Below are 25756 nucleotides of genomic sequence, written 5' to 3'. Positions count from 1 at the left end.
GTGGTCTTTTCCCACCGCGCCTTGGTGGCGGCTGCCCCAAGCTTTAGCGCGTCCCTCAGCACGTAGTCCTGGACCTTGGAGTGCGCCAGTCTGCAACACTCGGTCGGGGTCAGTTCTTTCAGCTGGCAGACCAGCAAGTTGCGGGCAGACCAAAGAGCGTCTTTCACCGCATTGGTCCTCCAGGCGCAGTTGATGTTGGTCTCGGTGTGTGTCCCGGGAAACAGCCCATAGAGCATGGAGTCCCGCGTCACAGAGCTGCTCGGGACGAACCTCGACAAATACCACTGCATCCCCCTCCAGACCTCCTGCGCATAGGCACACTCCAGAAGGAGGTGATCGACAGTCTCGACCCCCCCGCAGCCGCTTCGAGGGCAGCGTGCAGTGGCGCAGAGATTCCGGGCATGCATAAAGGATCTCACTGGCAGAGCCCTTCTCACCGCCAGCCAAGCAATGTCCTTGTGCTTGTTTTGAAAGTTCTGGCGATGAGGCATTCTGCCAAACGACTTTGGCAGTCTGCGTGGGGAACCACATGACGGGATCCACCCTCTCCTTTTCCCGAAGGGTCTCGAGGATACTACGTGCTGACCACTGCCTGACGGCCTTGTGGTCAAAGGTGTTTCCTTTCAAAAATTTCTCCACAAAGGACAGGTGTTACGGGACGGTCCAACTACTCAGAGCGTTCCACGGCAATGAGGCCAGGCCCATCCTTTGCACCACCGGGGACAGGTAGAACCTCAGTAAGTAGTGACGCTTGGTGTTTGCGTACTGAGGATCTACGCACACCTTGATGCAGCCGCACACAAAGGTAGCCATCAGGGCGACGGTGGCGTTCGGTACGTCCTTTCCCCCCCATTTTCCAGGTGTTTGTACATGGTGTCCCTGTGGACCTGGTCCATCCTCGACCCCCAAATGAAGTGGAAGATGGCCCGGGTGACCGCAGCGGCGCAGGTCCAGGGAATAGGCAAGGCCTGCACCACATACAACAGTACCGAAAGCCCCTCGCACCTGACAACCAGGTTCTTACCCGCGATGGAGGGGGGCCAGAGCGTCCACCTGCCCAGCTTCTGCTTCAGTTTGGTGATATGCTCCTCCCAACTCTTAGTGCACGCCCCAGCTCCACAGAACCAAACACCCAGCACCTTCAGGTAGTCTGTCCTGATGGTGAAGGGGATGAAGGAGCGGTCGTCCCAGTTCCCGAAGAACATGGCCTCGCTCTTACCCCTATTGACTTTGGCACCCGAGGCCAGTTCAAACAGTGCATGTACAGGGAGGTCTTGACCTGAAAGCCTCCGCTGCCTGGGATAGTCACGCCCTTCAGGCTCATGTCCTTCCTGATGGATGCGGCGAAGGGCTCCACACAGCACACGAACAAGGCAGGAGAGCGCGGGCAGCCCTGCCTGACTCCAGATCTGACAGGAAAACTGTCCGATTCCCACCCATTGATCAAGACTGCGCTAACTATGTTGGTGTAGAGCAGCCAGATCCAATTGCGGATGCCCTCGCCGAACCCCAGTTTGGAGAGGACGTCCCTCATGTAAGCGTGAGAGACCCTGTCTAAGGCCTTCTCTTGGTCCAGGCTGACGAGGCAGGTGTCCATCCACCTGTCCTGCACGTAGGCAATCGTATTCCTAATGAGCGCGAGGCTCTCGGCAATCTTCCTGCCCGGCACAGCACAGGTTTGGTCAGGGTGAATCACCGACTCCAGGACAGACCTGACCCGGCTGGCTATGACCTTGGCCAGGATTTTGTAGTCCACGTTCAATAGTGAAATGGGACGCCAATTCTTAGTTTCTTCCCTCTCCCCCTTCCTCTTGTAAATGAGGGTGATGATGCCCTTCCTCATGGACTTGCACATTTCCCCTACCCAAAGTGCACTATCGTACACCTTCAGCAGGTCCTGGCCAACCAGGTCTCTCAGAGCGGAATACAGCTCGACCGGTAAGCCATCGCTCCCGGATGTCTTATTCCTCTCCAAGGACTTGAGGGCTCTGGTCAGCTCATCCAGGGATATCGGCCAATCCAGCCACTCCCTCGTGCCGTTGTCTAAGACCTCCGTGATAGACGACAGGGGAACGACTCAGAGGCCGTGCCCGTGTGCTTCACGTCATACAGTCCAGCATAGAAGGATCTGCTGATCCTCAAAATGTCGGGCCGAGACGACGTCACCGAGCCGTTGTCCTCCTTCAGCACAGAGCTCTCTTTGTGCACCTTCTGAAAGAAGAAGCGCGAGCACGTCTCGTTCTGCTCCGCGGAGCAGACCCTGGACCGGAAGATTATCCTGGAGGCCTCCGCGGTGAAGAGCGAGGCTTGCTGGCCCCTCACCTCGCGGAGGTCCTCCGTGACATCGACCCACATCAACTGCAGAAGAAGCAGGTTCTGCACCCTTTTCTGGAGTCGCAACAGCTTTCCCCGCCTCTCTCTCTCCTTCCGGACACCCTTGAGGACAAAGAAGCTCTTGATGTTCTCCTTCACCGTCTCCCACCAGTCGCCCGGAGACTCGGAGAGGTTTCACGGTTCTCCAACCAGCATACTCCCTCTTAAGCTCCTCGACGGTCTCTGGGGTCAACAGAGTCATGTTAAGCTTCCACGTCCCCTTGCCGGCCTGCTGGTCGTCCTGTAAGTGACAGTCTGCCAGCAGGAAGCAATGGTCAGAGAAGAACAACGGCTCGATGCCGGTGGACCTGACCGAGAACGCCCGTGACACAAACAGGAAGTCTATCCTTGAGCAGATACACCTGGTCGCGGCCAGACGGGTCTATCGCCGCTGCGCTCCGTCTGCAGGGGTGCTGAAGACGTCAAGCAGCTTGGCGTCCTTCACCGTCCCCATCAGGAATCTGGACATGACGTCCAGTTGACTTCCCCCACCCGCTGTCCCCACGCCGGATCTTCCATCTACATCGATGATGTAGTTGAAGTCTCTGCCTAGCATGACCGGCCTGGACGTAGCCAGCAGGGGTGGAAGCCGCTGCAGGACGGCCAACTGCTCACTCCGTGCCGCTGGGGCGTACACGTTGATCAGCCTCGGGAGCGTTCCTGTAGGTGACATCAGCCACTAGGAGGCACCCCCCCGACCACCACCTGAACTTGAGAGATGGTGAAGTTGCGCCCCCGCAGCAGAATAGCCAGGCCCGAGGAGCGACAGTCGTTACCCCCCGACCAGATCGAAGGCCCACAGGTCCAGGCGCCCGACCATTTCCCGTACCTGCTGAGGTGCAGTATCTCACACTCCTGCAGAAACAGGAGGTCTGCCTGATGGTGGTCAGGTAGGCCAACGTGGACACACATCTTGCGGTGGACTTGACGCTGCGCACACTAATTCTCGCAACTCGTACCCCCATTGTGGGTAGTGACTGCAGCACCCTCCCCAAGTCCAAGGTCCAGCCCCTCCATCTGTCCCTTCATGCCCATTGCCTGGGCTAACTGCTGGACGCTCTACGGGCTCAGGAAACCGTCCGTGCTGCCTTCCGGGTGGCATCCCCCCGTCGGGGGTACGGAGGCAGGCGAGTCCGGCTCTGGGTCAGGCTGGGGACACGCTGTTTCCCCTTCCCACCTGAAAGTTCCGGGGGGGTCCTCCAGGGCCCCAGTGGCGCGTGGCTGGGTGTCGGAGGGAGCCTCAGGACGTCACCTGGAAGCGGGGTGCTGCTTTCCTTCTCCCTTGAGATCTTTAGCTTCTGCTTTGGGCGGGCCTCCTCCAAATCTCCCTCGTCAGAGGAGCTCTTATAGCTCCCCTGTGGCTGCCTCTTCCCGCCTGATGGTTGCGGTGCCTGGGCCCGCCAGCAGGCCTTCCTCCTCACTTTCCAGACCGTCATCCACTCCTCTGGGTCACCTGTCGCCTCCTCCATCGACTCCGGGTTGTCGGGGGGGAGCGGAGCCTGCAGGGCCGCTTTGCTGGCCTTGGGTCCGTCCTGCGGGGCTGGGCCCTCCTGCACATTAGCGGCGGTCCTTGCTGTCCTCCAGGGGGACTTGCCCCGCATTGCCCCTGCCGGCGACTTGGGCGTAGGTGGCCCCCCCCCCCCCCCCCCCCCGCCGCAGGCATGCCCTATAGAGGTGGCCCACTTCCCCGCAAAGGTTGCAGCTTTTTTCTTGTGGGCAATCCTTTGCAAGGTGTCCCTCCTCCCTGCAGTTCCTGCAGATGGTGGCTTTGCAGTCGGCCGCCACGTGACCAGACCTACCACAGGCATGGCAGACTTTAGGTTGCCCTGCGTAGGTCAGGTAGCCCTTGCTCCCGCCGATCGCGAAGCTGGACGGTGGGTGTACGATGTTCCCATCTGCGCCCGTCCTCAGCATCACCTTGACCTGCCTCTTACTGGTCCAGATCCCGAAGGGGTCCATGATGTTGGTTAGGTCCCCTTCCACCTTCACGTACCTTCCAAGGAAGGTCAGGACATCAACTACTGGCACATGCGGGTTGTACATGTGTACAGTCACCATACGGCTCCTCTGCACCGGCATCACAAACAGCGGGACAGCGGTCAATACAGAGAGGGGGCCCTCACTTCCTTTCTCCTTGAAAACCTCCAGGAAGTGCTCACAAAGCTTGGCACTCCTGAAGGTTACATCGTAGAAACCTCAGGGGAAATCCTGCAGACAGTAAATGTCCACAGCAGCGAACCCACAACAGTCCAACAGGACCTTCTTCACGAAGAAGGTGCGGTCCACAGGTGCACCTTCATCCACCTTCTTCACAGAAACGTGGATGGTGTTCCAGACCCCCTGACCTGGGGCACGAGCACTCACCGCAGCCATCGTTGCAGGTTGGCTGCTCCCCTGAACCAGCGTTAGGCCGAAGCCAGCATTAAGATCCACCGGTTGCAAGGGTGCACAGCCAACCCGACATCTTCCTTCCACCTCCAACACAGTCATGGTCTCCTCTTCTTGGTCCACAAGAGAGTGGGTCTTTTTTTTGTTCCGGATGTAGGCTGGTTCACTGAGTGGGAAGGTTCGTTCCCAGGCATTTCGTCACCATTCTAGGTAACATAATCAGTGAGCCTCCAATGAAGCGCTGGTGTTATGTCCCACTTTCTATTTATCTGTTTAGGTTCCCTTGGGTTGGTGATGTCATTTCCTGTTATTTTTCTCAGGGGATGGTAGATTGGCTCCAAATCAGTGTGTTTGTTCATGGAGTTCTGGTTGGAATGCCGTGCCTCTAGGAATCACTGATGATGTTACCTAGAATGGTGACGAAATGTCTGAAAACTAACCTTCCAGCTCAACGAGCAAACTCACATCCAGAAACTCAACCTGAGCTACAAATCTTCTCAAAACTCGCTACTACAATGTTGATCTTATACTGTGGGGAAAATCCATAGCACATCAAGTAGCACATTCACCATTTTAATACAGTAACTGGATCAATTGTATCTTATACTGCCCATGACCGAGTCAGGGGGCCATCTGTTAATGCTAGTTCTATAGCCATGAGTTTATTCAGACCTCAAGTTTTCTTTTGAAGAGGCTGGTACAAGCAACATTAAACTAGGTCTGCAATCTGTACTTTTTAAACTGTGCTTGTTGGCTGTTTGAAGAATGTCAAACATTCCACTTTTTGTTTGATTCCTTTTGATGAAAGGTTTCACAAAGTTACTTTTTGGTTCAATGTGAATACTTTTGATTTTAAGTATTGCCAATCCCTACTTGCCCTCAAGCAAGGGTGGTGAACTGCTACCTTGAAGCACTGCAGTTGTAGCTAGACCCACAATTGACATCTAAGTTTTTGACCCAGGACTCTGAAGAACCTACAATATTTCCAGTTCAGGATAGTGAGTAGCTTGGTGGGGAACATGCAGATTCTTGTGTTCCTATGTATCTGCTAACCATGTCATTCTGGAGGAATGTAGTCGTGAGTTCAGAAGATGGTGTCGAAGGAGCCTTGGTGAATTTCTGCAGCACGTCTTCTGCATATACATACCGCTGCTACTAAGTGTTCATGGTGGAGAAAGTTTGTGTATTAGTGCCTATAATGTGAGCTGCTATATCATTGGATGGTGTAACAATTGTTTTTACTTCATTTGTGGGATGTGGGCATTGCTGGCTGGTCACCACCTTCTCTAGGGCAACTAGGGATGAGCAATAAATGCTGGTGAGTTGCCTTCTTGAACCATTGTAGTCCACCTTCTGTGGGTTGACCCACAATGCCATTAGGGAGGGAATTCCAGGATTTTGACCCAGTGACAGTGACAAAACGGCAATATACTTCTAAGTCAGAATGGTGATTGGCTTGAAGAGGAACTTCAAAGTGATTGTGGTCCCGTCTATCTGGTACCCTTGTCCTTCCATTTTTCCATATGGAAGTGGTCATGGGCGTGGAAGGTGCTGGCTGAGGATCTTTTGTGAATTTCTGCAGTGCATCCTGTAGACCGTACACACTGAAGTTACCGAGTGAAGGTGATGGAGGGAGTGAATGCTTGTGGATGTAGTGCCAATCAAGCAGGCTGCTTTGTCCTGGATGGTGTCAAGCTTCTTGTGTTGTTGGGGCTTCACTCATTCCAGCAAGTGGGGAGTATTCTATGGCTTTGGGGAGTCAGGAATGAGTTACTCACTCCAGTATTCCTTCCCTCTGATCTGTTCATTAGCTATTATGTTTATGTGGGGAGTCCAGTAGAGTTTCTAGTCAATGATAACCCTCAGAATGTTGATAGTGGGGGATTCAGTGATGGTAACACCATTGATTGTCTCTTGTTGATGATGGCCTGGCACCTGTGTGGCACAAATGTTATTTGCCACTTGTTAGCTCAAGCCTGGATATTGTCCAGGTCTTGTTGCATTTGAAAATGGATTGCTTCAGCATCTTAAGTCATGAATGCTGCTGAACGTTGTGCAACCATCGGCGAACATCTCCACTTCTGACCTTGTGTTATTTGCAGCTGTGCTCATCGCGTTTCATAGGTGGTGAGCAGGCTTTTGAGGAGTCAGGTGGTGAGTTACTAACTGCAGGATTCTTAGCTGTTGACCTCATCTTATTTATTTGGCTAATCCAGTTCAGTTTCTGGTCAGTGGTAACCCCTGGATGCTGCGAATGATGCCTTTTGAATGTCAAGGGGGAATGATTGGACTCTGTCTTGTTAAAAATGATCATTCCCTGGCACTTGTGTCAGTATTACTTGCCATTGTCAATCCACATCTGGATGTTGCCCAGGATGTAGACTGTATATTCAGTGTCTGAGGAGTCATGAATGATGCTAAACATTAGGCAATCATTAGAGAACATACCCACTTCTAACTTATGATGGATGGAAGGTCCGATTATGAGGCAGCTGAAGATGTTTGAGCTCAGAACATGACGCTGAGCAACTCCCTTCAGAAATCTCCTGTAGTTGAAATGACTGACATGCAACAAACACAACCATCTTTGTGTCAAACAGGAAGAGATTTTCCCCGATTCCCACAAATTCAAATTTTGCTATAGCACCATAATGCCTTACTCAGTCAAATGCGGCATTGTTTTTTTAGGGCAGCCACTTTTGCCTCACCTCTGGAATTCAGCTCCCATGTACATGTTTGAACCAAACCTGTAATGAGATCAGGAGCTGATTGGCCTTAGCAGAACACATACTGAGTACCAGTGAACACTTTATAGATTGAGAGTAGACTGATGCAGTAATTGGTTGGGTTAGATTTGACCTGCTTTTTGTATACAGGACATACGTGAGCAATTTTCCACAAAGTAGGAGCAAATCACTGCAAATACTGGAATCTGTACTGAAAACAACAAATGCCGAATATCACAGCAGGTCAGACAACATCCGTGGAGAGGGAGCAAGGTAACATTTAGAGTCTAGTTGACTCTTCTTCAGTTCTGACAAAGTCATGTAGACTCAACGTAAGCTTGCTCCCTTTCCAAGGGTGCTGCCTGACCCACTGTGATATCCAGCATTTGTTTGTAATTGCTTACAGCATTGGGTAGATGCCAATGTTGTTGCCGTACTGAAATATCTTGGCTAGTGGCATGGAAAGTTCTGGAGCACGTGTCTTGCGTATTATTGACGGAGCGTTGTCAGGTCCTTTTTGGAGTATGCAGCACTTCCAGCTGTTTCTTGATCTGTCATGGAGTGACTCAAATTGGCTAAAGACTATGATGCTGGGGACTTTCTGGAGATGGATCATCCACTCATCCATTTTTGTTGATTGTTAAATTGCTTAGCCCTACCTGTCACATGTTGCTTGTGCTGTTTGGCATGCAAGTAGCCCTGTTCTGTGACTTCATCAGATTGGTACCTCATTTTTCAGTATACCTTCTGCTACAGGCATGCACTCTTCCTGCACTATTCTTTGAGTCAAGGCTGATCCGCTAGCTTTATGCTAATAGTAGAGTGGGGTACATGCTGGTATGTGAAATTAGAGATTGTGTTAAAAAACTGTTACCACAAATGGCCCACAGAGCCCACTGTTGAGTTGCTAGATCTGTATGTAGGCCACACAATAGTTTTCCTCCAAAATGACATTAGTGAACCAGATGGTGTTGTACAACAATCAATGTTGACTTCTATCATACTTGCACTGGTGGGATTCGAACATAACCTGGGTCTCTGGATTGCTGGCCTAGTGACCATACCACTACAACAATTATGTGTGTTTTTTTTTCAAAATTGAGTCTCTGAACTTGCCCAAGATTTTAGAGTCATGAATATGATATACTGTCTGGAATAGGATTGCTTTTGGTAAGAATGTTGAGTGGAGAGATAGAAAGAGGAGGGTGGAATTTCTACTATGGTAAATGGAGGTTTCATGACTATTCATGTTGCACATATTGCATGGCAGGTCAGTAATTTATAATGAATAATTAAAGATGGGAGATGAAGGATTATTAAAATAGTGCAACTGTAGAGTCTTATGACAACATTATAAAACATCACAAATAACAATTGGGGTGTGAAATACGTGTAGGACTTTTTGTTTATTGCTACTAAATATTCTACAGTGTTTGGATGTGCTATGGTATTAATATAAGTGATACAAAACATGCTTCTTCACATTGAGAAGCATACATAATTATGGTTACATTATAGATTACTAAACGTTAATGCAAATAGCTCATTCCAATATTAATATGTGAAATATTAATAAACCCCTTGAAAATTTATTTTCCATAATAAATCAGTGTGATTTATTATTGACTATGATGTATTCTAATTTTGGACAAATGAGTGACCATATTGTATGTTTATGTTCAGGGCCTCGTATGGGGTGTGGTATATAAACTTCCAGATGGAAAAGAAGAAGAAGTGAAGGAATATCTTGACTTCCGAGAAAAAGATGGTTACAGGACTATTACAGTTACGTTTTATCCAAAGGATACCTCAATAGATCCTTTCCCTGTGATGCAATACATAGGAACATGTGATAATCCCAATTACTTGGGCCCAGCGCCCTTGGAAGACATGGCTTTGCAGATTTTAAATGCTGTTGGGCAAAGTGGAAGGAACACAGAGTACCTGTTTGAACTTGCTGACTCCTTGCGAAAGATTGTTCCAGAAGATACAGATGAGCACCTCTTTTCATTGGAGAAAATGGTCAAGGAGCTCTTAGAGAGAAATGGAAAAAGTAACTGTATATAAAGGATTACTACAATAAAGTAGGGCTGAATTAGAAACTGTCTTCATTTTAAAACCTCACGCTTATTTAATTTATGCTTGCTGTGTCACTATTATTCATGACAATGTCCACCACACACAGAGCAAAAGGTATTAAATGCAATGCTGATGACCATGTATTATGCACATCAAAATGTGATCTCATTATTTGACCTTGGTCCTTGGTGAAGTCATGCTTTCTCTGGAAATATAATTGCTGACTAGCCTGATTACAGGAGTGGTTTGTACTGACGTACCCTGATTATTTGGGTATTATTTTCGAATAAGTGTCATTTTTAATGTTGCCATAAATTTTAAGTGGAGAAGTTGTATGTCCAAAGTCAATGTGGCTGGATTATAGGATTATCCAGTAACTTATTTATATGGCTGCACCCCTTACCTTTTCAGTTGCTAGAAACAGTAGACCCCCAAGGATTGTATTGCATGTACAGTAGATGAATATTGGAATACAAAATTATTCCCAGAAGTTTATCTTGTTTGTACGGCATATGATAATGTATTCCTTATGTGGCCATGGTAAATTGCTGTCTCCATAGCACATCCTAATACAACCTGGAGAATATTTATCTAAGATAAAAGCAAAAGATATAAGCTAAAAAGCAAAAAAAATTCTGGAAATATTCAGTCATATCTTTTGAAAGAGAAACCGAATTAATCTTTCAGATCAATGACTTTTAGCTCAATTGGCTGGGTGACTGGTTTATAATGCTGAGTGATGCGAACAGCATGGGTCCAATTCTCCCAATGGCAGAAGTCACCATGAAGGTCCTGCCTTCTCAACCGTCACCCCTTGTCTGTGGCATGGTGACCCTCCGGTTAAACTCGCCACCGCTTGTCTCTGTTGAGAGAGCAGCCCTGTGATCCTTTAGGACTATGTCAACTTTATTTTCATCTTCATAACCACTGCTTCCATTTCTTTCAAATATGAAGTTCTGGTAATTTTACTATCAACATTTACAGTTCCTTTTGACCAAAATTTTCTTCCCATGTGCCATCACAAGTCTCTCTTCCTTTGCACTGTTACCCCTTTCATTATTTAATCATTTCAGTCTTCTACATATAACAGATCATTAGTTCTGGTGTAAGGATGTTGATGTGAAAAATTCCATTTTGAGCATTTCTTAAAATTTTATTTCCAGCTTTGAGCATTAGCATCATTTTCCTCTTGTAATAGGATACTCAATGTAAATGTTTTCGATGTGATTAGTCTAACTCAAACTAGAATATGTTTGAGTGCACTCAAGCTTGTGTACATGGTTTATGAATGATATTCTGCCTCACTACTTCAGCATTTAAATACTAAATTGACATGCTGATTTTTTTTTTCTCAAATGTGCATTTTGATATTTGGAAAAGGTGATATCTTAAACTTATGGTGCAATAGGTCATAATTATTTTAAGACTGTAAAATTTGTCATTAGAAACATCACTTCTTGTTGGTTTAAGTTATAGTAGAAGTGGTCAGATTTCTGACTTGCACTGAAAACTCTTTAAGTCGGGATTGCAGTATGGTACTGTTGTAATTCATATTAGTCAAGCTGCTGATGTCTAGCAGGTGTGATGATCCTGTGTTTCATAAATGTGATCTATTGTAACTTTGGCATTATTAGACTTTTATTTACCAGGTTTTGAGTAAACCTCAAAAAGTAAGCCATTTTTAGAAAAATAAATGCAATATCATTAACAAGAATGTTGATTAGAAATGTATTTATTCTCTGGTGTTTACTTCTGGATGTTGTCAAATTCTAAATATTTTTAGTTCCGATTTGAATGGGAACCCTGTTTTTATGTAGTAGTGACAGCTGTTGTACAAGGTCTGACAACGACAATCCTAATTTCTGATTGAAATTTCTTACTAACCTGTTTATTATACAATGTTTTCACAGCTCCAATTTGAATTAATTTCTAGAATGTATCCCTTTACGATTTAGAAAGAGAATTTCATAAAAGTCTTGCAATGGAGAACAGTCATTTGGTCTGGTTTAGTCTCACACCCCAGTTTTCTCTTCATAACCCTGAAAGCTGGTTCTCTTCAAATGCATAAAGGCAAAATATTGTGGATAGTGGAATTCTAAAACTAACACAATGTTGGAGAAACTTAGCAGATTTGGCAGCATCTGCATAGAAAGAGAAACAGTTCCAAGTGGAATTCAACTTCATACCAGACTTGAAATGTTAACTATATTTTTCTCTCTCTTCAAATGCATATCCAGTTTCTTTTTGCAAATAACAATGGAATCTGATTCTATCCAGCTTTCACAGGATCATAAACTGTTTTACAGGAGGTATTTATCACCTTGTTCTTTTGCAAATTCTCTTGAATCTCTGATCTCAGGCTACCAACCCACTTGCCAGAAGAAGCCCTTGCTCTACCAAAACCCCTCAATTTTATCCATGTAGTAGCTTAACATTAACTAGAAATTAGATGAGGAGACGTGGTGTAGTGAATACATTACTAAGCAAGTAATCCATTGCCCAGGCTGACGCTGAGGGGCATGGCTTCAAATGCCAGCATGGCAGCTGCTATAATTCCAGACTTAGCTTTAGAATTTAAATTCGATTCAGATTTGGATAATGATGACCATCAAATTATGATGGATTATAAAAACCCATTCAGTTCACTGATAGCCTTCTAGAACATGACCAAAGACTGTCCTTTAGTGTGTTATATGTTCTGGCCCACCTGCTGCTCCAGTCCCTCAGCAATATAACTGTCTCTTAGCTGCCCTCTGAAATGACCCAGCAGGCCAGTCAATTAAAGGACATTTAATGGATGGGTAACATACACTGGTCTTGTCAATGATATCCACAACCCATGAATGAATGTTTCAAAACAAAGTAGAAACTAGTCAGACTTCTGACAGGCATTGAAATTACTTTTAAAACTAATTGCTCTAAGGCACTGTTGTAATGCAAATCTGTCAAGCATCTACTGGGGCTTTGCTTACTAACTTTCTCAATCCCAGTTTATCCAGTTTCTTGCATAACTCCACTCAAATCCCTGGTTCCTTGGTATAAATATTGTAAACATTGCTCACAATACCGTGACATTCTTCTAGAAGTATGAATGCAGAATTCTACCCACTATTGTACTGAAGCCAAATCAATTCTGATCTGAACATTATTCTGTAGTAGCTTTACATGACACTGGTTGGCCTTCAGTGAAAATCGTATTTTTCTGTCTTGATTACAGTTTTATCTTTTTTGTTTATAGAAAGCGTAACAGTGCAATCCTCCAGGCCACTGGTACTACTCCCTTGCCCACCAAGTTTGAAAATTCTAGATAGATCTCTCTCTCAGCAGCCCATGATTCATTACTTTTTAATCAGGTCTATGTTAATTTTGCAATGCAAACTGTTTTGGTACTATACAATATCTCTTCACCTACTCACACCTGGACGACGACGACTACAATATTAAAATTTCCTTCCTTTGTGCAGACTCATTGAAAGTATTCATTTACTATACCGTCAACATTTCTTTCCTTGTCTTTAATTCATCCTACCAATTCTTTAACACGTTGATTTTGACCTGTTTTTGAGTGTTTTGGGTTCCTCTCCAATGTTTCTGGCTCAGGGCAAAGAGGCAGTATGAGAAACTTAGGATCGCAGCTGATGTTATCACTGGACAAGTCAGATCCCGGACTGAAAGATCATTATTTTCTTTTTGTTTCAATTAGGTGAGGTCTCCTGGAAAAACAAAACCAAATCTGCAATGTAGTGTGCTTATTAATAAAACAGAAGTGTAACACACAAAGGAAATAAGATAAGATACAATAAACCAACACAAGTTTAAGAATATTGAACCACATGGTAGAAATAGAATGCCAAACACATTCTTTTGCAGCTCTCTCACCAGAGAAAATGCCCTATTATCCCTCTCATGCTTAATTTAACTGTGGCTTCAACTCCCAGTGCTCAGAATCTGATATCCTCTTTTTGGGGCCTTCATACAACTGAACTTGCATTTTCTCAGCTTCATATAACCTCTTCAATGTATAATGTGATTATTGACTGAGGGATTAATATTTGCTTGAAGGCTGAGAAGAACTCCTCTGCTTCTTCAAATAATGCAACGGATTTCCTTTGTCCTAGAGGGCCGACAAATAATCAGTTGATTGAATCCCTGAGTATATCACCTCTGGAACGAATCTTCTCTTTAATCAAGATTGGCATATTCCCTACTCATGTTTTGTTTTTTTCTTTTGCTCTGTCCTGATTTTTAATTGTACATTTTTCTCTCGTCATTGCTGCTATGTCCTGGTGTGCCTCTCCCTACTAATTCAAACCCCTCCTGATAACACTATTAAGATCAACGTAAAATGACATTTCCACAACTCATCCACGTTGTACAGGACTCTTTGCCCCAATACTGGCCGCCTTGCCCTAGAAATTTGAGACTCTTCCTCCGGAACCACTTGTACAGCACATTTCTTTACCATATCTCTTCTTTTATTAGTATGTGGCACTGGGAGCAGTCCAAATAATTTAAATTTGCCAAAACATTCATAAATTGGTAATGAAATTTAAAAGCTTGTTTCTATTAGGACTTGAAAACATGAATCCCATTGCCTCTAATATGGTCGTTGATGTTGAAACTCCCAACATACATTCTGTACAGCTGATTCATAAGTATGAAATATAGCAGTAGAAGATCATGTAGCCTGAGGGACCAAAGATCTGTCAATGTTGGTCTGAAGGATACTCAACATTAAGAACCCCAAGATTACTTAGGGTAGAGAATTTCAAAGAACCATAACCCCTTAAATGAAAAAGGCTCTCTTTTAAAAACATAACTACATCCTAAACAATCAAAATGTATCCAGAGATTGCATGCATGTCTTCCAGATTTCCCTGGCCATGAGAAATAACTGGATAATGTCTACCCTGTCAGCTCCCTTCAGAATCTTGTGCTTAAATAAGATGATTGTCTGGAGTTTTAAAAAAGTTAGAAGCAAAGGCCTAATTTGCTCAGCTGTTCAGTGCTGAGCAGCTCTCTAATCTCAGAACCAATCTAGTAAACTGTCACTGTATCACCTCCAAGGCAAGTATATTCATCCTTAAATACAGAAATGAAACTTGCACACAATAATTGGGGTATGCTGCACAAAAATCCTATAACATTGTAGAAAAACTCTTTCCTGTATTCTAAACCCCTTACAATGAAGGCCCACATGCCAAATTATTTACTGCACTTCTATGCTAACTTTCTCTCTTGTATGAATGAACTCAAATCTCTCCTTAAAAAAAAATTAGAAACTTCATGCCTTTTTAAAAATGTACTGTTTTATCTTGCTACTAAAACTAGGGGGCACATCTGAGAATTAGGGGCAGACCATTCAGGAGATACTTTTACACACACAGGGTGGTTGATTTTGGAACTCTTTTCCACAAATGACAGCAGATGCTGGATTAGTTGTTAATTTCAAATCTGATAGATAAATGTTAAACAAAGGTATTAAAGGATGTGGGCCAAAGTATGGAGTTGAGTGCCAGATCAGCCAAGATCTTACTGAATGGCAGAACAGGCTCAAGGATCTACTCCTATTCCTATAAAATTAGTGACCTCTCTCATGTTCACATTATATTTTCTCAAAGTGACCAAACTCAGGTTAATTACTCTCCCCTTTTTGTATACTTACAATACCTCTTGCAAATCTATTTTCATATTCTCAGTCAATTTTCTTTTATTCTTCAATGTTTTGTAACCCTGTCACAGTCTTATCAATGAAGAATCATAATGGATGAGGAGGAATTTCTTAAGACAGAGTGATGAAACTGGAAATATGGGACTAGGAGATCAAAGCAATTAGAGAGATGTGGCTCAGGGACAGACAGGACTGGTAGCTTAATGTTCCAGGATATAGAAGCCGAAGCAAGGATTAAACGGGGGCCAAGAAAAGAGGAGGAGTGTCTTTTTGATTACGGATAACATTACAGCTGTACTTAGGCAGGATATTCCTGGGAATACATGCAGGGAAGTTATTTAAGTGGAAATGAGAAATAAGAAAGGGATGATCATCTTATTGGGATGATACTACAGATCCCACAATAGTCAATGGGAAATTGAGAAACAAATTTGTAAGGCAATCTCAGTTATCTGTAAGAATAAATAGAGTGGTTATGGTAGGGGATTTTAAACTTCCAAACATAGACTGGTACTGCCATTGTGTTAAGGGCTTGGATGGAGGGGAATTTGTTAAGTGTGTATGGATATATCTACTGGAGAAGGTGCAAAACTTGGCCTAATCTTGCAAAATAAAACAAACCAGGAGACTGAGGTTTCAGTGGGGGACCACTTTGGGGCCAGTGACCATAATCTTATTAGGTTTAAATTAGTGACGGAAAAAGATAGATCAAGTCCAAAAGTTAAAGTTCTTAATTGGAGGAAGACCATTTTGACAGTATTAGGCAAGTACTTTCAAAAGTTGAATGGGGCAGATGTTCACAGGTAAAGGGACCACTGGAAAATGGGAAGCCTTCAAAAAAGAGATAGCCAGTGTCCAGGGACAGAATGCCCCTGATAGAATGTATGGCAAGGCTGGTAGGTGTAGGAATGCTGGATGACTAGAGAAATTGAAATTTTGGACAAGAATAAGAAGGAAGCATATGTCAGGTATTAACAGCAGGGATTGAGTGATTCCGAGAAGAGTGTAAAGGCAGTAGGAGTATGCTTAAGACAGAAATCAGGAGGGCAAAAAGGGGATGTGAGAGAGCTTTGACAAATAGGGTTAAGGAGAATCTAAAGGACTTTTACAAATACATTAAGAAAAACGGAGTAACAACAAAGAGAATAGGGTCCCTTAAAGATCAGCAAGGCCACCTCGCACAACAGCAGAAAATGAGAGAGATAATAAATAAGTATTTCGCATCAGTATTTACTGTGAAGGAGGATATTGAAGATAGAATGTGGGGAAATAAATAGCGACATCTTGAAAACTGTTCATTTAACAGAGGAGGGGGAGCTGGACATCTTAAACCCCTCAAAGATGGATAAATCCCCAGGATCTGATCAGGTGCACCCTAGAAGTCTGTGGGAAGCTAGAGAAGTGATTGTTGGGCCCCTTGTTCAGATATTTGTATATTGATAGTCACAGGTACTGGAAGACTGGAGGTTGGCTAACGTGGTGTCACTATTGAATAAAAGTGGTAAGGAAAAGCCAGGAAACTATAGATTGGTGAGCCTGTCATCAGTGGTGGGCAAATTGATGGAGGGAATCCTGAGTGGTAGGATTTACGTGCGTATGGAAAGGCAAGGACTGATTAGTAATAGTCAACATAGCTTTGTGCATGGAGCATGGTGTCGCTAACTTGATTGAGTTTTTTGCAGAAGGAACAAACAAGATTGATGAGGGCAGAGTGGTGGATATAATCCAAATGGGCTTCAGTAAGGCTTTCTCAAAGGTTCTTCATGGTAGACTGTTAGCAAGGTTAGATCTCACGGAATACGGGGAAAACTTGCTATTTGACACAGAACTACCTTGAGGGTGGTGGTGGAGGGTTGCTCTTCAGGCTGGAGGCCTGTGATCAGTGGTGTACCACAAGGATCAGTGCTGGGTCCACTGCTTTTCATCATTTATATAAATGGCTTGGACGTAAACATAGGAGGTATGGTTTTAAGTTTGCAGATGACACCAAAAGTGGAGGTGTAGTGGACAACAAAGAAGGTTACCTCCGAGTACAATGGGATCTTGATCAGATGGGCCAACGGACTGAGGACTGGCAGGTGGAGTTTAATTTAGATAAATGTAAGGTGCTGCATTTTGGAAAGGCAAATCAGGGCAGGACTTATACACTTAATGATAATATCCTGGGGAGCGTTGCTGAACAAAGGGACTTTGGAATACAGGTTCATTGTTCCGTAAAAGTAGAGTCACAGGTAGACAGGATAGTGAAGAAGGCTTTTGGTATGCTTGCCTTTACTGGTCAATGCATTGATAATGAGATTTAGGAGGTTATGGTGTAGCTGTACAAGACATTGGTTAGGCTACATTTGGAATACTGCATGCAATTCTAGTCTCCTTGCTTTAGGAGGCATGTTGTTAAACCTGAAAAGGTTAAAAAAATGCTTTACAAGGATGTTGCCAGGGTTGGAGGGTTTGAGCTGTAGGGAGAGGTTGAATAGGCTTGGGCTATTTTTCCTCAAGCATCAGATGCTGAGGGGTGACCTTATAGAGACTTATAAAATCATTAGGGGCATGGATAGGGTGAATAGCCAAGGTGTTTTCTCTGGAGTGGAGGAGTCCAAAACTAGAGGACATTGGTTTAAGGTGAGAGGGGAAAGATTCAAAAGGGACCTAAGGGGCAACTTTTTCACACAGAGGGTGGTGCGTGTATGGAATGAACTGCCAGAGGAAGAGGTGGAGGCTGGTACAATTAATACATTTAAAAGGCATCTGGATGGGTATATGAATACGATAGGTTTAGAGGAATATGGGCCAAGTGCTGCAAATGGGACTACATTAATTAAGGATATCTGGTCAGCACAGATGACTTGGACCGAAGGCTCTGTTTCCGTGCTGTACAATTCAATGAAATGACTACGACACTGCTGTAGAGGTCAAGTAATTGAGTGTCTTTAAGACAGAGAAATAAATTCTTCTCAGGTAAGAGGATCAGAGGTTACAGGGAGGAGGCATGAGAATGGGGTTGAGTAACATATCAGGCATAATTGAATGGCAGAGCAGACTTGATGAGCTGTACAGCCTAATTCTGTTCCTATGTATTATGGTCTTGTCTATAGAGAATAGGTTCCCAATGCATCCTTGCAAGTTACCACGTAAGTTCTCAGTGGGATTCAGAAGACAACCTTAGTATTTTAATATATATGTCACTAAGTACTTGTGCTTAGGCCATTCTGGAAATTTGAAATTCAATTGTTATTTTGTCTCCACTTTAATTGGTGTTATTTTTCTGAATAGATTTATTTTCCAAGTATTTATTTGCTTAAGAAGAAAACAGCAAACAATTTAACTCAATTTAGCCTGGAAGTGAATCACAATTATTGAAAACAAATGTGCCAGCTATACGGTGATTCTTTTCTCAGACCAGCAAGCCCTTCGAATTTGTCGCTGGCTTCTGCATTGTGGACTGAATTTCATTAACAAAGAGGTCAACCAGTTCTTTATTACAAAGGAGATCACATTATAAAAGATAGTAAATGAATTAGTAACATTAAGTAACAGTTAATTTACACAATAACAATGGAATCTTCTGCACTACTCACAGTGACTTGAGAGGAGTTTTCAGTATTTATTTTGTTTTTACTACCATTGAATATTTATTTCAATTTATATATCTCTCATAGATTATTCAACTGAATGGTGTTCAGAAGTGTCTCATGGTGCTACAGACATCAGCCCGTCTTTTCCTGACCATCTATTTCCTATGTGCAGGGAAAACCATATCAGAGTAAATAATTTCATGATAGCACATCAAGTCCAAAGCTCTTTGAAGGCCAAAGGGTGATTACAGAACCTTAAGTACATTTGTGATATTAACAACCTCTTAATTTAAATCGGTGCACTGAAACTTAACATCATGTTCCTCCCTGAAGAAAAGCTAATCATATACAGTTCTCCAGTTGGTATTTTATTCCAGCAGCCTGTTTGTACTATCAGAAGATTTTTGTATATCATTGTTCTTTCAATTATGGGTTTTTTTTGTTCCTATGTGTTATGATCTTATCCCTCATTTGTCTATAGAGACCTGCTTTCTTTCGTTCAGGTTTTGATGGTGCATCCAATTCAGGAACACATTGCACTTTGAGGATTTCCTCAACACTCATCCAGTCCTCAACATGTGTGCCCTCAACAGCATACTATCTGCTACTATCTTAACATAACTCAACCGACATGAGACAGAAAAAGCCATCAGACAGCTGAGAATCAGGAAGGCCACTGATGCAAGCAAAAACCCTGTCTGAGGCCCTCCCAACATTATCATAAAAGTAAAATCCTAAACTGAAATATAATTTGATGGATTTTTATTTAGTTTTAATAAGGTGGTCTTACACTGAAGTTCAATGCTGCAGTCAATTTTGACAATAAAACAGCTTATTACATAGAAGAAATTAAGACAAAATAGAATAAACCAAACTCTTTATGTATGAGTTTAAAGATTTTGAAACATAAGATAAATTCAATCTTATTAATCCCAACAGCACTCCATTACAATACTCACACCAGACAGAATTCCCTTCTCTATCAGTTCTACAGGACTTAATTTAACTGAGGCTTCATTTCCTTGTCTTGAGAATCTGACAGCCTCCTCCTGGAGTCTTTATATAACTCAGCTTTGATTTTCAAATCTGCAGAATTCCCTGCCCAGTGAAATAGTTGAGGTTACCTTGATGAATGTTTTTAAAATAAAGAAAGATAAATTTTTGAACAGTAAAGGAGTTATGGTGAGTGGACAGGTAAGTGGATCCAAGTCCACAAAAAGATCAGGCATGAAGTTATTGAATGGTGGAGCACGCTCAAGGGGTCAGATGGCCTATTCCTGCTCCTGTTTCTTATGTTCTCATTCTCCCCAAGTCTGCGTGGGTTTCCTCCCACTGTCCAAAGATGCACAGGCTAGGTGGATTAGCCGTGAGAAATGCAGGTATGAGATAGGGTGGGATGCTCTTCAGAGGGTCGGTGTGAACTCGATGGGCTGAATGGCCTGCTTCCCCCACTGTAGGGATTCGATGAAATAATCTCTTTAGAGTTTGGGCAAACATTTTTGGTTTGGAAGTTTCAAACTAAACTCCTTATACTGAGAACCTATTTCTTAACAGTTCTAAACTATCTCCAGTTTTCAGAAACAACTGTCATGTACATCTAGCTTCAACTAAAACTTCTGTAAATTGAAATTTAAAAGGTCTCCTCATACTATGTACGTTTTTGTATGTACATTGAAATCTTAAAAATATAGGTTCTTCTAACGCATAACTGTTGCCTCATAAAACTCACCCATAGAAAACAAAACTGCATTACTCTCCAAGAAGTCCAATTCATAATAGGTTTTAACAGAAAACATCAAGGCTCCAGAAATATTTATAATTATTAAACCTCCTCAAAGACTCTTGGCCCAAACCCACACACCACTACTCAAAATCCAAACTCTAAAATTAAACATGTTAAAAAATATATGAATCACACCTGCCAAAATTCTGAAACATGAGGGTAAATCATTCAGTACTAGTATAAGACCATACCTCAATAAAAACCAAAAGAACTGCGGATGCTGTAAATCAGGAACAAAAACAGAGTTGCTGTTAAAAACTGTTCGCTCTCCTTGCCAGATCATTGTCAACTCCTTTGTCTGTCCAACTGTTCTTCTCTCACTTTAGGCTCTATCCTATCATTTACTCCCTACCCCATCCCTCTCCCTACTTTCTGCATATAAACTGACATTTTCCCAGTTCCCATCAGTTATGAAGAAAGTTCACTAGACCCAAAACATTAACTCTGATTTTTTTTTCACGGATGCTGCCAGACCTGCTGAGATTTTCCAGCAACTTCTGTTTTTGTTCAAGACCTTATCTCCCGCATCTAGGTGGAGAGGTAATCTCCAAGATATCATAATTGTGACCGTCTTCAAGAAAAGAATAAACACGAATTGCATGAACCACAAAGAGCTATCTCCCTGCTGTCTGTCATTGCAAAACTTCTCCTCAATGATCTCCCTCCAGTAGCTGAAGAACTCTTTCTAGAATCACAGTATGTGTTCTGACCCATAAAGAGGCACAGTGGATGTGATCTATACAGTAAGACCAATTCAAGAAAAATGCAGAACAGCAGCAACCTGTATATATTAGAACTGTATGATCCCTACAGTGTGGAAGTAGGCCATTTGGTCCGTCGAGTCCACACGTCCACACCGACCCTCCAAAGAGCATCCCACCCAGACTTATACCCTACCCTATCCCTGTAACCCTGCATATCCCATGGCTAATCCACTTAACCTACACATTCTGGACACTATGGCAATCCACCTAACCTACACATCTTTGGATTGGAATAACTTGGTGCACTAGTCCTTCAATCCTAACATCCTCCCATAGCCCCCAGGCACCTTCCCCAGCAATCGCAGAAGGTGTAACACCTGCCAATTTACTTTGTCCCTCCTCATTGTCCAAGGAGCCAAACACAACTTCCAGGTGAAGCAATGTTTTACCTGCACTTCAATCAATGTAATCTACTGTATTTGCTGCACACAATGCCGAAAGGACAATCTGAGAAATCAGAGACATATAGTTGCCTTCTAACTCACAAACACTTTTAACTCAGTCAACCAGAAGGGACTTTGGGGCATTCTCTTCATATTTGACTGCTCACAGAAATCTGTCACCATTCTCCACCTGATGCAAGACAAAATGCTAGCTGTGATCCTCAACAACAGACCTACCACAAACCCAATTATAAATAAACTGGAAACAATTAAGACTATCATCACAGCATTGCTCTCCTCTGAATACCTTGCTTTAATGCTTCACCCAATAGCCAGCAAGTTTCCCACTGGAGTGGAGCTAATCTGCAGATCATGCAGGAAATCATTAAACCTACTTCTCCTCCTTTGGTTCTGTGCCATCATGCAGAAGTAAAGATTGCACTCGATGAAGTATACAATGTTACAAATAGTCTTACGATGAAATACCCCGAAGCCTTGTTCATCATGGCCATCTCAAGAATGTGCTATTAAAATTCCATCAACACATCTCCTGTCTCATCAGAAGTCCAAATATCCTTGACCATTGCTGCACAACCATAAAAAATGCCCACCATTCCATCCCCCATCCACATTTCAGACAAACAGACTACAATGCTGGATAACAAAGTGTGGAGCTATATGAACACAGCAGGCCAAGCAGCATCTTAGGAGCACAAAAGCTGACGTTTCGGGCCTAGACCCTTCATCAGAATGGCCCTCCCAGCTTACAGGCAGAAATCGAAGCGTGAGGGCCCAGCACAGAACGTAGTGCAGTGTTGGTGTGAGGAAACTGAAGGGCTTCTACAGGGCTGCTTAGAGTCAGTGGACTGGTCCATTTTCATGAATTCATCAGCCAACCTGAACAAGTGTGCCGTTATAGATGTTACTAATAAGTGTGTAGATGACTGTGTGCCAAAGAAGTCAATCTGAACATTCCCCGACCAGAAAACAGGAGATCTACTCCCTAATGAAGTCCAGGCATTCACGTCAGGCAACCCTGACCTAATACAGGAAATCCAAGTATAACTTTCACAAGGCCATCAGTGATGCCAAGAGGCAATACCAAGGTTCACTTGAGACCTAGACCAACCAAAGAGACGCCGTTGTTTGTGGCAAGGCTTACACGACATAGCAGGTTACAGAACAAAGTCGAACAGAATCATGGGCAACAGTACAAACTTACCTGATGGGCTCAATGAATTCTACACTCGCGTTGAACTGAAGGGCAGCGAAATGGTATCACCTGTCCCATCAGCCTTGGGCATCTGTACTCTCAGTCACTGCCACAGACATTAGAATGGCGTTCTTAAGGGTGAACCCATGGAAAGCAACTGGCCCAGATGGAGTTCCTGGTCATGCACTCAGATCCTGTGCAGACCAGCTGGCAGGAGTATTTACAGATACTATCAACTTCTCCTTACAATGATCTGAAGTCCCCAAGTGCTTCAAAAAGACCACAATCATCCTACTGTCAAATAAAAATCATGCAGCGTGCCTCAATGAATACTGCCCAGTGGCTCTGACATTCATAATTATGAAGTTCTTCAAGAAGTTGGTCATGACTCATATCAACTCCAGCCTCCCAGACTGCCTTGATCCCCTGCAATTTGTCTACTGGCGCAACAGGTCCATGGCAGATGCCATCTCCATGGCCCTACACTCATCCCTGAAACATCAGGACAACAAGGATTCCTAAATCCGGCCCCTACTTATTGATTACAGTTCCATAATTTGAAACAAGCTCATTTCCAAACTCCGGGACCTAAGTATCCACTTCCTCCTCTCTGTAACTGGATTCTCGACTTCCTGACCAACAGACCACAGTCAGTAAGGATAGGCGACAACACCTTCTCCACAATAACCTCAACACCAGTTCCCGCAAGGTTGAGCACTGAGCCCCCTCCTGTACTCCTTATACAAACACAACTGTGTGATCAAATTCTGCACTAACTCCACTGTCAAGTTCGCTGACAACACTATTGTTGTAGATCAGATCTGAAACAACAAGATGGAGTACAGGAAGAAAGTAGAATACTTAATAGCAAGGCATAAAAACAACAATCTCTCCATCAACATCAGCAAAATGAAGGAGCTGGTCAATGATTTCAGGAAGTAGAGTTGAGGGCACGCCCCTGTCTGCACCAATGGGCTGAGAAGGAGATGGTCGACAGCGTCAAGTTCCTGGGCATGCTGATCACCAACAATCTGTTCTGGTCCACCCACAATGTGTTACGGTCAAGAAAGCACAGCAATGCCTCTTCTTCCTCAGGATGCTAAGGAAATTTGGCATGCCCGTAAAGACCCTTACAAATTTATATAGATGCACCAGAGAAAGCAATCTTTCTGAATGCATCACAGCATCGTATGCTCTTCCCAAGGCCAAAAGAAACTGCAGAGAGTTGTGAACACAGTCCAGTCATCATGCAAACCAGCCTCCCATTCATTTACTTCATCTATACTTACTGTTGCCTTGGAAAGGAACCAACGTAATCAAGGACCCCTCCCATCCTGGTTATACTCACTTTCACCCTCTTCTGTCAGGCAGAAGAAATAAAAGTTTGGAAATAGATACAAACAGATTCAAGAACAGTTTCTTTCCTGCTGTAATCAGACTTTTGAATGGACTTTTTAATTTTAACATTGATCTCTCTGCACCTTCTCAGCAGTTGTAACTTTGCATTCTGCACTCTGTTCTGTTACCCTGATGCACTTATATACTATGATCTGCCTGTAAAGCAAATAAGATAACACTTTTCACTGTATCTCAGTACATTTAGGATAATAATAAATCAAATCAAATATGCACTCTTCATTCACAAAATGTAAGACTTTTGTTACCATATTCAATGATGAGTTTAAATCATTATTTTGATTTGCAATATTATGGAGAATAATGGATACTTAGTAAACAACACCAATGCACTTCTTTGTAATTCATTCACCGAATATGGGTACCATTGGCCAATGCTAATTGTCTTTGAAGAGGTGATGATGAGCTGTCTTGTCAAACAACTGCAGTCCATGGCAGATTAGTACAACCACCCCTTCAGACAGAATTCAGGATTTTGACTCAATAACAGTGAAGGAACAGTGACATAATTCCAAGTCAGAGTGGTTTGTGGCTTGGAGGGGAACTTGCATGGAATGGTTCCCACATATTTTCTGACGGTGTCTTTCTAGGTGTCAGAGGTCACCAGTTTGCAAGGTGCTTTCATAGAAGCATAGGTTAGTTTCACACATAAAAATTTGCAGTCAGTATCACTGCACAGCTCAACTATAGCCTGCAAGCTCTGTACATAACAGGTATCAAAGCCAAACCCTTCCTTGATAATAATGCATCAAAGATTCTTAAGAGGCTGCAATTAAGCTTGCACTTTCAGCAATATTCCGGCAATTTAATTCACTCCATATGATATATGCAAACAGCTGAAGACACACAGAAAAAGCACAGTGGGCCCTGGCAATATAATGGCAGTGGTACTAAAGACGAGTGCTCCAGAACTAGCCACACACCTAACCACGCTATTCCCATAGAGCTAAACTGCCGTCTACCTGACGATGAGTAACATTGCCCAGGTACATCTTGTTCATAAAAAAGGCATAACAAATTAATTCTGGACCCTTCCTGTGCCATCAGCAGATTGATGGAAAACTGTGTTAACTGTCGTTGTCAAATGATATTTAAACAATAATAACCTTTCAAATTCTGCCGGGGTACTTCGCCTGTGGCTGCATTACACTGGCAGCAAATGTAAACAGAAGAGCTGAACTGTACGGGTGGAGGTACCTGTGTAACCACGTTGACTAATTGAAAGGACTAGCATTGATAGATTTAAACGTGATGGGGAGAGGAATAGATGGATGTGTCGATGGAGTTGGGTGACGATTGGAAGAAGCTTCTTATTATGGGAGATTAACATTAAGATCTGCGGCTGTAAGTTCTCGCTCTCCGGAGCTCCAAGGGGAACGATGTCT

The 25756-nt window shown here is 43.5% G+C and overlaps 1 protein-coding gene and 1 long non-coding RNA gene across 5 annotated transcripts in view; one reads left to right on the top strand and one right to left on the bottom strand.

Moving 5' to 3' along the window:
* Positions 1-11237, top strand: part of chac2 (ChaC, cation transport regulator homolog 2 (E. coli)) — a 49914-nt gene extending 38677 nt beyond the window's left edge. For both annotated transcript variants that reach the window (XM_048535716.2, XM_048535718.2), the window contains one exon: positions 9171-11237. In XM_048535716.2, the coding sequence (XP_048391673.1) occupies positions 9171-9554 (384 nt within the window). In that variant the 3' untranslated portion in view covers positions 9555-11237. The remainder of the gene's footprint in view (positions 1-9170) is intronic.
* The window catches only part of LOC125454682 (uncharacterized), a 57857-nt gene extending 32111 nt beyond the window's left edge, over positions 1-25746 (bottom strand). For 2 of the 3 annotated variants that reach the window (XR_007248081.2, XR_009446150.1), the window contains exons 1-2: positions 25478-25746; positions 13122-13279 (exon numbers count right to left, since the gene is read on the bottom strand). This is a non-coding gene — a long non-coding RNA (uncharacterized LOC125454682). Of the gene's footprint in view, positions 1-13058; positions 13280-25477 lie in introns of all 3 variants that reach the window. The other variant, XR_009446149.1, reaches the window with a different exon arrangement.
* Between the last annotated feature and the right edge of the window lie 10 nt (positions 25747-25756).

The sequence above is a fragment of the Stegostoma tigrinum genome, chromosome 9 (assembly GCF_030684315.1).
Source record: "Stegostoma tigrinum isolate sSteTig4 chromosome 9, sSteTig4.hap1, whole genome shotgun sequence".
NCBI lineage: Eukaryota > Metazoa > Chordata > Chondrichthyes > Orectolobiformes > Stegostomatidae > Stegostoma > Stegostoma tigrinum.
Note: the sequence above shows the minus strand (reverse complement) of the source record. Positions and strands in the feature narration are given on the sequence as shown.